Below are 14,113 nucleotides of genomic sequence, written 5' to 3' on the forward strand. Positions count from 1 at the left end.
CAAAACGTAACAAATAACTTGATTAAAGACAGGAGCGAGAAATATAGCAGTTCTCACGATAATTGTGACAAATGTGCAAGTTATTCGTCAGAATCTAAACCAACTTAGAAGGCTGTACTATGTATCTCGTACACTGTCCTACTCTCAACCTGTTGTTAGTATTGCTCACTATCATCGACCCATAAGAGATCGTTGTCTACTCTGTTGACATTGCCTTCTTATTACTTTCCGATTGTTGCCCCCATTGTAAGGCGATGAATCTTTTCGTACTCTGGAAGAAAAGTTCGGTATTAAATTTCCGTTGACTTTGTGATCACTATACGCGAAAAATTGCGCAGATACGGAGAAGGAAAATGGCGTAACCTGATTCAAAGAGCCATCTCGCGATTCACGTTAAATGACATAACACGGAGACCGCACAGCAATCAGGTTTTTGTATTTTTTATATTTATGTTACATGAAGTTAAGAACTGAAATAACAATCAACATCAAAAATTCTCAAGAAATTCGACTTCGAAGTTTATAGAGTGTCTTGAATAACCTAGTATTTGTTCATTGTTTCGGAGGCACAGTGTGGCTGTGTGATGGAATCCTCGGTTGCCAGTTGGACGGCTCAGAAACGATTCTGGGATGGCGTAAGTTTTTAAACAAAGGTGCAACAAGTTCTACGAGCATTTACATGAACTTTAAAATACGTGAAGAAGAATAATTTCATTTGTAGTGTTTCTCATTTAAACTACTTTTATTAAGAATAGTTTAGTGAAGATCTGAAATTAAGAATATATATTTGCTATGAAAACTGCGTTTAGTGCGCATTATGTAATTAGAAGTAAGAAGTTCTGCATTATTCATGAAAATTACAATTAGGTGTTTTAATTAGCATACGCTTTAGGAATTGTAAATTTAAATGACGTCTGTAGTCGAATTGAAAGGGAAAAATGAAAAAGTAACCAAAGCGAGACTCGAACCAGCAATCCAGTGATTACCAGACTTGACCGCTAACGACTTTTCTCCGTCTATATGTGTTTTACGTACACTGTAATTTTCGCAGAACTTGCACATTTGCTTGCATCTCAGAATCTAACCTGGACCAGCCAAGTGGCAGACGAGCATTCTGCCACAGAGTCACACTGGTTTCTTCGAAATAATGAAATTGTATTAGAGTGTTAAATACTCTTGAATAACTACAAAGTCTATTTTCTCGAGGATATAAAAATATAAAAATACAATTTCCGTGTTGTCTCCGAGATAGATTATTTAATGTGAATCGCAAGGTGGCATCTTGAACCAGGCTAATGCGCTTGAGATAGATTATTTAACGTGAATCGCAAGGTGGCATCTTGAACCAGTCTAATGCGCTTGAGATAGATTATTTAACGTGAATCGCAAGGTGGCATCTTGAACCAGGCTAATGCGCTTTCTTCTCCATGTTTTTCTCGTCTAAGTTTTAGAATATGAAAGTCGTACAATGGAGGAAACACTTATTCGGAAAGCGAGAAGAAGACAATGTTAAAAGAAAATCAAAGATCTCTTTTATGGGTCGATGGAGTGAACATTAATAACATGAGGTTCCAAAAAGTGTAGTGGGCAAGATAGTCCCCTCAGGGTCCACGTTTTTGGTTAGTTGTTTGAGGGCAGATGGGACAATGTAAGTGATAGAAGGAAGAGGTAAAGGCTGTATATAAGTAGTATTTAAGAGTGAACCTGAAATAGTGGACGCGGACCAAAATAGAAGTATACAGCTCGTTTTATATTGCACGGTACATGAAGAGCTCTGTCCTTTTTTTATAAGTTGGTTTATTTTCTAACGAAGAACTTGCGCCTTTGTCATAAATATTGCGAGAACAGCTGTATTTCTCGCTATTATGTTAAATTAACTTATTTGTTACGTTTTGAGACACAAATGATCCATCCAGAAAGTTTTATTTTTCGTTTATGTCGTATGTATCTAGAAAGTTTTATTTTTCATTTATGTCGTCCAGCGTATTTTCTATGTAGCAGTCTACAAACTTGTTAGTCGCCTCTTCAATCCCGTAGCATGGTAACCGCGTCAACCGTAGTGTTGCGCCGCTAGCCTTATTACCAGGCGTGTCCATGGAGGTCCTTGGTTGGTTGGATGATTCGGAGGAGGGAACCAAACAGCAAGGCCGTCGGTCCCATTGGATTAGGGAAGGATGGGGAAGGAAGGCGGCCGTGCCCTTTGAAAGGAACCATCCCGGCATTTGCCTGAAGCGATTTAGGGATATCACGGGGAACCTAAATCACGATGCCCGGAGGCCTGTGTGTTTGAACCGTCGTCCTCCGGAATGCGAGTCCAGTGTCCTAACCACTGCACCACCTCGCTCGGTATCGAGTTCCTTACACTCCGCAAATTAAATTCCAGCCCTTAGTCTATTAGTGAAACGATTTACAGGGTAAATGATCCATACACCGCTTATCAGCTATTTACTTAGTTATCTATTTCGTAAATCCTATTGAAGATAAGAGCTGAAACTTGGTATATATCATCTGAAAGCCGTTGCACACATCATAAAAATCATTAACTCGACGGTATGTTGGACACTTAGGAGACAGTTATTGACCACGTATTGTAATTTAATAATTACTTTATAATGCAGAAGGTATCGTCAAGGAGAAACAACTTTTATTTGCTTTTTAAAAACCACTACTACGTGTCACACGTACGTATTTCCGCTGGTCAGAATTTTGTAGCTACCTAATCCTTATTTGCAACAAAACAGCAATCTTCAAAGAATATAGATATTTATTATTTCCTTGAGCTACAGAATATGTGAAAACAACTTTTTACTGTTGTTAGAGGTCTGAGTTGTTTGGTATAGCTCGGAACTAATTCGTCCCTTGTAGCAACCTCTTCGTCGCAGAGTAGTACTTGTACTCCGTGCCCTCAATTACTTCTTTAATGTATCGCCTGGCAATCGAAGCTGGATTACCCTCGTGGCAGGTGAGCCTTCTACGACAAAGCCACGCTGCCTGTAGAAAAATGGACCTCTCCCTAGGGTGTTACAGACACTATAAAAATTTCAAAACCTGTATTCTCGACAATTTTTGAGAGTTGTGTTGAGCTGCGTAATAAAATAACGGAAAACCCTATACTCCACTATTTTTTGTTGTTGTCGTATTCGTATTTGCTACTGTTTTACTGTACGTACTATGTCTTCCTAAAATTCTGGTGTGACTGAAAAACATCTTTACACACGTTCTTCAATTTCGCAGAGGTCCAGGCTGAGGTTGGACGTTATTTGTTTCAGGGTATTGACGTGAGCAGTTCCCCAGCGCCGACCAGCGTCAGTACAAACTCCAGCAGTGTGTCGGACTTCACAACTGAAGCCCCTACATCCACTACAGTTCCGACAACAAGGAGCTCAATGTTCTCCAGGATAATCAATGATATTTTCCAGGTAAGTCTAGCGATCATGTCTGAGCGTTTTTGCTATACGATTTCATACGTAATATTTTTGTTCTAAGTACCTGCCATTAAAAATTAAAACGCCAATGTACTGTTTCCAAGTGTCGTCATTATCAAACTCCATTTCCCAGAATGTAGGTAATGCCAGTGATAAGAGATCAAGTAAAAATTAAAAATATTTGCATAAACTAAAAAATTAATTTCAGTTACTTTGCCGCTAATATACAGCACTTAACGTTTGTATAAGTGGCGTACATTTTTAAATACATACTAAAAGGAAACTGAACTATAGCAATACAGAGAGTAGATAAATCCTACAGAAAGAAATCAAAATTTTAGTAATTTTGATTCCCCGGTGGAAAAATGGCAAGTAATGACTAGGTTGCCACTTATCAGAATTTGTCTTACAGTCCAAAATAAATTTATGTAAGGCAAGGGTTTGGGTACACGTATGCCACGATGTTACTGTGGTGTGGAAATCGTGATTGAAAGGGCGTCGGGTAACTGTTAGTGACGAGTCTGGTTACGGAAACACTGGAGAGAATGTCATGTTAAAGTGTGTTTCAGGACGTGTCGGTACTTTATGAGCTGGTACAGGATCAGATACTTGTGTATGGAAGGCTTGAGAATCGCATGTCATCCAAGCAATCAGAAGTAGTAATACAACTAACGGAAGGGTTGAGGCACTTTCTGCGTTTGAAAGGGCGAGGGTGACGTGGATAGGGGTTCCGAGATTTAGTTACCACTTTCAGCTTGTTAATGGAAGCAGATGTGTCTATCTTCGAACCGAGCGGAGTGCCACAGTTGTTAGCACATTGGACTCACATTCGGGTGACCGATTATTCAAATTCGCGTCCGACCATTCAATTTTAGGTTTTCCGTCTTTTCCCTTGATCGCTCAAGGTAAATGCTAAGATGGTTTCTTTGAAGGGGTGTGACCGTTTTCCCTTCCCATAGTTAAAAAATCCGAGCTTGTTTTCCAACTCTAATGACCTCGTTGTCGATTTCTTTCCATGCATTGTGTATTAGGCTTCCTAGTCAGTCTTTGGTACGCCTGTCGACTATTGTCTCAATTATATGACTGGATTAGTGATTTTCTGCCAGAAGGCACAGTTGACAGTAGCTTACGGGAAGTCTTCTAGTGAAACAGAGGTGAAACCTAGAGTTCCCCAAGGAAATGTTCTCCGCCCTCTGCTGTTCCTGATCGATATAAAAGAGTTAGGAAACCATCTGAGCAGCCCTCTTAGATTTTTTATAGATGATGCTGTTATCAGAAGCTCGAAAGAAATTACAAAATGATTTAGACAAGATATCTACCCTACACGATGCGAAAAGTGGCGGGTGACTTGAAAAAAAAGTGAGGTTCTCCACATGAGTACCAAAAAATTCCGTTATATTTCAGTTACATGATAAATCACAGAAGGTTGTCGATTCAACTCAATACCTAAATATTACAATTGCGAACGACTTAAATTGAAACCATCATATAGAAAACACAACGCTTAGAAGATGCGACAAGTATGTTAAAAAGACTGCCTACTTTTCAATTCTCTGTCCTCTCCAGGAGTACTGCTGCGCGATATGGGATCCTTACCGGACATGACTGATGGAGGACATCAAAAAAAGAGGATTTTGGGTGACAGTCATTAAAACAAAAGTGTTTTTTGTTGTGGTGAGATCTTCACACGAATTTTCAGTGAATTAACGCCCGTCTTCACATTAGAAATGAGAGACATCAAAGGTCACATTCGAAGATACAGGTGCCCATTTTTCCCACGTGATACATGACTGAGGAAAGGCCGAGAGATAGTCTACAATTGCTTCTATGAACCCTCTGCCAAGCACTTAAACGTGAATTTCTGAGTAGTCACGTAAACGCAGATGTAGATTTTCATTTTAGGATTTTTGATCTCTATGTACGTGAACAAGAATCGAGGGAACAATGTTCGGGAGGTTTTTTTCTATAGTTAATTCCTGCGTTTTTGCTGTGTTGCATCAGTTGATGATGTGATTGAGACTGAGCTGGAGAGTTCGTTTGCATTAAAAGGAGGGTTAGAAAGTGGGGTACAGAAGCAGGGGTAGGGAATAGGATTGTAGAGCCGTACTTTATCACAGTAGGAAGTAGGAAGTCGACGTAGATAGTACAGTAGAAAGTGAAAACAGACTGTATACAAAGTGTGTTTAACGCTGAAGACAGCAGAACCAAAACACACCTGCGTAATTACACTAGATGCACGGAAAACTTTCTTTCTGAAAAATTATGTCATCTCTTGTAACACTAAATATTATGTCCATGCAATAGAAAAAGTATGGAAACATTCTTTAGAGCATCTCTCAAACGCGTGTTGTGAAAATTGTTGAAATAGTTCGTATTTTCAGGGATGGAAATGTGTACCGTTTTATCATTTCGATATATCAATCGGTGTTTCAAAGATAAAAAGTGTCATAAGCTACAACCCAGCTGCAGGAGAAAGGAGGGGGAGGCGGAAATAAGGAAATCAACTTAATTTTGCATCAATAACATCTGTATACTTTTTTGCTGTTTCAGTCGATTAGGTAGCTCTCTTCAGTTTTATCGGAATACCCGATTCTTATCAGACGGTACAAAACGTTTTCGATCAAAAAAAAAAAAAAAAAGAGAAGCAAGGAATAACTTGCTGCTGCTCTGGCTGTGCAACTGATTGAACACCAAAATATCAAAAACTGACTCAACTGTTTTTATTAAACTATCACTAATTGTTCACCTGTAAGTTAGAGAACTTACAGTTGCTCCAATTTCTGAACATTTCAAGTCAGCTACTCACAGAGAAAGTTAAGGGATGTTAAAGAAGGATGACGAATGTAATAAGCACATTGAGGTGAAAACTTTACTGTAAGATAAGAGAAGATGGAGGACGGCGTCAAACCACACACAATGTTTGTGACTATAAATAAACGCAGAAAATCCATAGCGCGAAGGATGAACGAAGCCCAAATAGCACGTTTAAATCCGTTAGAAGCTGTTCGTTGTGGTAAATTTCGATAAATGTCAGCGTCGTTGTATTTATTCTCTTAGTTATTCAAGGCGCTCAGATAACGTACATCACATAACATCTAATTCCAGCTCTGTCCATTTTTTTTCTCCTGCCTATTCTCCAGAATTAATATAGTGCCAGGGAAAGAGTGACTAAAGTAATTCACGTGACAGTACTGACAACGTTGGCAATCCGTGGGAACAGCGGAACAAATGTGAAAAATTCAGAGACAAAAAAGGCAAACAGTATTTGTCAACCATACTTACATAGTCGTCAGAAGCTATGTTAGCGATGACTCGAGCTTTTGCTAACCATTCGTGCTTTCATCAAGTGCTGAAAAATAATTGCCTGTCTGCATCGAGATCAATTCGCAGAGGTAGGCATACTATGTTCAAGCATTAATGAAGAATTGAAGCGATTCAGATTTCACCTTTTTTTGATTCAACACTCATGATATCTTTTATTTTTCGTGGGTAACTAGAGGTCAAGTGATAATTTCATTTCCTCTCGATTTGCTCTTTTTCTCATGTTTTCACCATGTCTTCTTTTTATCTTCAGATCACTCAAAACTTGTTCTTTTATGTTTCTGCCTTTGAAGCCTCTTAAATTTTAAAGTTCATTTTACAGTTACCTCATTCTGCTGCTCCTTCTGATTTTGTGTTGTGTATTTGTAAGAATTTTGTAACTTCCCGGGTACTGGTTGTTGTTGATTTCGTTTCCCAAAGATACCTGAACGTCTATTTTCTCATCCCAGTGTCCATCATCCTGTGTAAACATTCAAAAAATATCAGTCTTCTTTTCCTTTTTTTTTTGTTTCACTGCTCTTAGTTTCCAGGTGTCCTTGCTACTTATAGGATCTAAACTTTTTTCATGATTCTTCTAATATTTCTAGTTTGTTTGGTTTACAATTCAGTGGCAGACATTCACTTGTGTAGATGCGTTCTGATTTCACTACTGTGTTATGATACATTACTTTTCCGTTTTTTCAAATGCACGTTTTATTGTAAACATTTCTTGTCATTCGAAAATGAATTTTATTCTGATATCTGCTCTAGTGGCATCACTTTAAAGAGTGCGGGCTGTATTCCTGCATCTGCATTTTCAGATAGTATAGCAAAATAATTTGCAAATGTCAAATAGTTGACTCCAAATATCATCAGCATAATTGGGAAAAGTTTGTTGATGTACTTGTCTTTTTTTTATTGCCTTTTCTGAACCATCAAATATCTTTATTATAACTAATAATCGCGGTACGAGCACCTTACAAAATTGGGAATTCATGATTGCTGTCACAAGAAACTCTATAGTAACTGGAATCGACATGACGTCTGTGTCAGATATTCGACTCGGGTGATGATGTCAGTCACAATAATGTTTTTTCCTCGTAGTGTAAAATGAAACTGAAGCGATGTAGCAGCCTTTCGTAGGAGCTAATGTCTTGATTTAAACCCTTCTAGATAACTTTGTCGTCAAATCATACAAATTTTCAAAATTATAGAAAATTTTTATAGGGAGCGTAACTATTTTATTGTATTTCTGGGTCTCGGATAACAAATAGTGTCATCACCGGTTTCGACTTCCTAGCACGTCGTCATTACCTAATTAAAAATATTTACACTGTAAGTTATATAGGAACGAATTTCATAAATTTTGTAATTGAATATTGTTTCCCAGCATATGAATAATTGTATTACCTGAAGCTAAAAAACGTGTTGTTCTGCATGAAAACGGTAAGCTAAACGAACACTAACAGAAGAAAGGCAATTGACGTCCTGATGAGCAGTTAAACCTAGCTACTATCTGATAAGTGCAAGCCAGCAGAAAGAGGAACCCAAACAAAGGAAAAGGTAAAAAGCAAAGAGTAGGGACATTATAACACATTGGAGAATACTTCGAAATGGGTTTTGCTAAGGAAATTACTAGGTTCATTTAATGACTCCATTAATAACTTTTTTAATTAATACATATTTAAGGATCTTAGCGTATCGAAAGGGCAACGTCTAGGAATATCAGTCATTACGATCCTGAAGAAAACATGTAAAACGGTAGTAACTGTGTCTCAACTGCCCGCGAGGTCCGTAGTTTCGATCTCGGCTTCTGATTAGCCGTTTGCACACTTAACTATGTTTCCTGAGTTAATCCTGGCTGTGTGCTGTTGCAGATCCCCATCACCGTGCTGCGAGCGGTCAACAACCTGCTCAACAACTCCTTCGGCAGGTCAGCACGCTCCTCCTGAGCAGTTCGCCCACAACTCGACGTCCGTGGACGCCATGCAACAACTCGCCATTACCTGGCAAACGACCTCAAAATGGCGTGAACGATGCTTAAACACTCGTTAAATGTATGGAAGAAAAGTTTTAACTCAGTCAATGTTTGTATGGGCACCGCAGGCTGTTCAGCTTGCAACAGGGAACTCATGCGACTTCACAATCTCACAAGCTACTATACCACTTTGAAACACCTGCTCTGAGAATGTTTCGTGGAAAGATTATTAAACGGTATTTTTGTGTAAATATTCTCAATGTTATGTAACATTTCCCTGATCCCTTGCACTGACTGTTGATCAGTTTTATTTTATTTTCGAGGCAAATTTAATTTTAGAAAAATACATCATTCATGCCATTTTGACTTACATGTAACACTCAAATAGTGGAAAATTGTATATCATAAGAGTATGCAGTAAACACAAATTTTTTTGCATGTCATCATCCATTAGTTTCATTATCATTTAATTTTTGCATTCATTTTTCGTCGTACCCTGTCATTCATTCTCATTAAAGCTATAGACTGAAAACTAAGTAAACACAAAGTCATTCAACTCTTATTGTTGATGGAAGTGTGAAATTTTAGTTGGTCCACCACGTTTTCAGCTTAGATAACTATATAAACCATTTAAAACAATAGACTGTAAGAGAGGCAAATGCCGTCGCTTAACTAACACAGACAATTCGCTATGCAACTATATAAAACCGTATCAGAGGAGTAAATCAGACCATTGTCTCTTTTTTACAGGTGCAATCTGCAGTAGGTAATATTTTCAAACTTGGTTTGTTAGCGACAAAAATAAAATGAAATTATTTATGAATACTGAATTATTTATTAAAATTTACGATTAAAAATATTTTTTATGAAAATAAAATAGGCTTTAGACATGTAAGAATTTTTCCATTTTCACTGATTGTAATAAATAATAAATATTCAAAATTTGAAATTATTGTCAGTGTTGTCAGAACTGTATTACTTCTCAGTGCTGATTCTCTTCAGCACTGTTTTCCTCACATCCATGTAGCACTAGTTTAGAAAGAGTCAACAACAAACGAACAAATGGAACCTTGACATTGGGCATTGACACAACATTACTTAGTCTCTTCCTGATGTATTATTTACCAGCAGACTTGAGTCAATAGATTTTCGTTCACTAGGAGGTTTCGTATTGGAAGAGCAATCGAATATAATTGTGGCATTTCGTCTTATCAAAAAACTACTATTTTTATCTGACCAAGATATTCACCAAAAGTAAATATGTACTTTACTTGCCAGCAGGTTTCCTCCTCACAATGGAAAAAGTTTCTGGATTCCTACACATCAAGTAATTAGTCTTCATAAATAAATGAATGAGGACAGACAGTGGGCCATTGTCCGGAAGTATCTAATATAAATACAATATAGCTTTCCTCAGACAGTGAGTTAGTCACCAAAGACTTGAACCTTTTCGATCCTCTCCAGTGTGTTTACAGACGCCTTGCTGTCCATGGCTGTAGAGTCAGGTGAATGAAAAAGTTTTTATTGTACCAGTCACATTTCTGTCATTACAATTTTTTAATACCCTGCTTACAGCATTCCAAGGGCATGCTATCGTTATAATGCACTTTAACATTATTTTACGTTTTTATTGTACCTCTTTGTGTAGCCACTTTCCCTCGAACAAAGTAATTCTATATCAAATTATTTGTTTCCTATAATTAACATACATTGACATCATACACAGAGATTATGAAGGAATTTTACTTTTTACAGTGAGCTACACATTTGAAATTTCATTCTATAGTAACTGAAAAGAGGAGTGGACTTATAATCGCACATTCGAATGTTCACTGTGGAGCTTTTTGCAAAAGCAGTGGAAAATTTATTAAATGTGAAACTCGCATAATAGTTTCAGCTCCGTTACACAGTGTTCCACGACTGTTGTAGTCAATTTATGCTGTGTCGGCAATCCTCCGGCTCCTGTAGATTTCTTTATTTTTCTGAAAAGTTTTCTGGAACATTTAAATGTTAATCTCTTTTGATAAGCTGTTAAATGAACATCATATCACTAACAGAGAGTATTAACTACCGAGTATTAACTATAAGGCAGCACTATAGGTTGGTGAACAACAGCTGTGTAATGTCATTAAATAGAGCGTCGTTGTCTAAAGAGCAGTATGTGTCAGTCGCTGATGTGAAGGTGAAGGGAATCAATGAATTTTTCTCCGGATATTTAGTTTTTTCATTTCATCAATTGTAATGATAACCACTGATCTCTTCGTACTTCCGCCACAAGATTCAATATCACTGAAGCAAAGCAGGTTTAATTTGGATAAATTCAAAATCAATATTGAGTTTACCAACAATGAAAAATGAAAGTTCTGAATAAACGATGGCCAAAATTCTTATCATCAAAACAAGTTGTTTTAAAGTAGAAAGAGAAGTAATTTTTTCAGATCAAACTCAAAATTATCCCCCAAATCAATTTGCCCTGTGAAACCTTTTTATAATAATAGAAGTAAGTTCCATATTCATAATCAAGAAAGAAGATGTAAACATCACAGACAATGTCGTATTGGACTTGATATTGTGTACCTCTCTTCTGGGTTGTGAACAGCTTATCTAGTCATTTAACAAAGCAACTGCAGTTTAACGTGGCATCCGAACCATAGTCCACATAACTAAAGCGTTGAAATAAGCAAAAAAGTGTTGAAGTGTGTGTGAATTCCTAAGGGATCAAATTGCTGATGTCATCGGTTCCTAGATTTACACATCACTTAAACTAACTTAAACTAACTTATGCTAAGAACAACACACACACCCATGCCCGAGGGAGGATGGGAACCTCCGGCGGGAGGGGCCTATGCAATCCGTGACATGGAGCCTCAAACCTCGCGTTCACTCGACGCGGCGAAATAAGCAAAAGCAACATTAAATGCCAGAAAATTTCATCGGAGTAACTCTCTATCAAACTTCAAATCTTTGTGTTACGAAACATAAAAATCCAAGAATGTCTTTCATCCTGCCAAGTAGAGAGATTATTAGAAAAGAATTATGTTCCATTGAAAACATCAAAATCAAGTATTTACCACATAGAAGGTAGTAAGTAAATATCTTCTTCACTTAACAATTGATAACTATGTTTTGAATGATAAACTGCCAGAAAGCTGGTCTTTTGTTCATGGTTTCAACAGTGTCGACATGAAAGAGGGAAACAGCGTACTGTAAGACCTCTTTACCTTCCTTGTGGCTAGCACGGGAGCACGTTGTAGCGTATGTCTTGTCATTCGTGGTGACAATACACCCTGATAAGAACTATGGCCAGCATTCTGTAATGTCTAGGAGAACCTCATCAGTCGCGGTGACTTCAGTGAAATTATTCTCTTTGCCAAAAAGTGTTATTTCTGTTCGTCTCAATAGATATTTCCTTCAGTTGCCTTCTGTGCTATACTACAACAGTTCTTACTATGTACAGTGCAAGTTTGATCGAGCTACGTTACTTGGCACTGCAATATGATGGGAAAGTTACATCAGTCCTTGAGTTTTGCTCTCTAATGTGTATAAATGACTTACTGGGCGGAGAAAAGATCGATTTGGGTGGAGGGGAATGTGTAGCAGCTTCAGTCAAGTTTTGCTGAGGAAAGGAAATAGTTTACTTACCTCTTCAGGGTTTGGGAAAGTAAGGTAATGGCTTCCGTACCGAGTATCGACGTTCTTCACGTAACCGTTCCATTTGTCATGGATGCAGTTTCGCCTTATTTTGAATGAATTATTGTGAGGTTGAAATTGTTGGATGTGAGGTCCGCCAGTTATGCTAAACACCGTTTTTTCTCAGTACCCAAACATGTTTCGGCACCACTGTGCCATCATCAGCAGGTTAAATGATTATAAAATCATGTGGATGACTAGTTTAAACAATAGATCATTTCTTTTTGTAAATACCTTTACAGTTGGTGTGCATGAATTTTCCGGATCACTTGTGTGTTATTTGCTAGAGGCAGTTTGTCATGTGCAACCAGTCGATGTTGATGAGAAAGTTTTTTGCTGGGAGTTAACCTACCTTCTAGAATGTAATTTAGTTTGTCGCGAAGTTTTCGCTCCTATATTCGTTTTTACTTACGTTGCTTGCCACACGAAAATGCAAGTAAAAACGATTACAGGCGCGAAAACATCGCGACAAATTACGTTGCTTGCCACACGAAAACGTGATGGTGAGGGAAGGGCGGAGGGAGGGACGGGGTGACAGACTACTCCAGGTCCAGCCTCTCTTTGAAGCTCCTCTTTCCACCCAAAGACACGACGATTGGTTTACTGGACGTGTCATTCTGTATTATTTTAATTTCTATTTCCCATCCTGGTACTGAGCGATGTCCTGTATGTTGCGACGTATTCTCCAGCACTGGGCACACGTTGTCTCGTCATCATGCTCCCTTTCGGTCATCTCTGAGAAATTCGTAGGTATTAGGTTCAGAAAGCTAAATTTCACAACACGCATTGTCTCGTAGACAGCAGTTCCCTCCTGCCGTCAAGAATTAATTCATTAGGCATGCCAATCCGAAGTGATCAGGGATACGTGTTGATGCATAGTCGCTATCGGTTAACCCCATTTTCATTTTGCACTAAATTTTCTACGTGGGGGCCATAAGTCTTCCTAACCCATGGTTCTTAGGGAACAATATGTTTGGCTTCTAATGTTGACTAAGATGCTTTAAACCCTGACTACATACTATGTATCTATAAGATTTGATCTGAAGTTGCTATTAAAGCGAGTGTAATGAACAGCAACAATAAAAAATAACGTAGCGATCAATAGAAGAGTGTATTATTGAGCCAAATATGGTCGCAGACCCGCTAAAAGACTTTGCGACCGAACCGCTGAATCTTTCCATCAGTAAATGGGGTATGTTCTCCACTGACTCAGTTGTTTTAACCCCCTCTACTGACGGAATGACCCACTTCCCAATTCCGTATGTATAAAACCAATACGGACTTGTAGCTGTCACGCCTTTGCGCTTACTGCTATGTATTTTAACTGTAAATAGCTCAGTCCCAATGGTAAGAGGCAGTAGTGAATTCACGTAGTTAATATTTGAATCCAGCACAGCTGCCACAAGCTCAGCTCACTTTTACTCCACTCCTACCCTCTCCATTGCACCACATTAACTAGGTGCTACGTGGACCTTGCTAAATTCACTTGCGTATACATTTTTGACCGTTACTCGCCAGTATTTACCTAATGAATAGTACACTCCTAACCGGACTATTTCCCTAAGAGCTGTGATGATTGAACGGGTTCGATCCACGGCCTACAGTGCCCTACAGTTCACACGGTAACACTGCCTACCTGACCCACTTAACTTGGTAGTGAGCTTATGTATCCAATCACCACTGCTAGCAGCAGTGGATAATCCTATCAGCACGACGAGAG

At 38.3% G+C, this 14,113-nt stretch overlaps 1 protein-coding gene across 1 annotated transcript in view; it reads left to right on the forward strand.

Moving 5' to 3' along the window:
• The window catches only part of LOC126176691 (uncharacterized), a 90,243-nt gene extending 80,587 nt beyond the window's left edge, over window positions 1-9,656 (forward strand). Inside the window, exons 3-4 of the mRNA XM_049923854.1 lie at window positions 3,270-3,419; window positions 8,603-9,656. Coding sequence (XP_049779811.1) covers window positions 3,270-3,419; window positions 8,603-8,677 — 225 coding nt within the window. The 3' untranslated portion in view covers window positions 8,678-9,656. The remainder of the gene's footprint in view (window positions 1-3,269; window positions 3,420-8,602) is intronic.
• The last annotated feature ends 4,457 nt before the right edge of the window (window positions 9,657-14,113 follow it).

This window comes from Schistocerca cancellata, chromosome 3, assembly GCF_023864275.1.
Source record: "Schistocerca cancellata isolate TAMUIC-IGC-003103 chromosome 3, iqSchCanc2.1, whole genome shotgun sequence".
Lineage (NCBI taxonomy): Eukaryota > Metazoa > Arthropoda > Insecta > Orthoptera > Acrididae > Schistocerca > Schistocerca cancellata.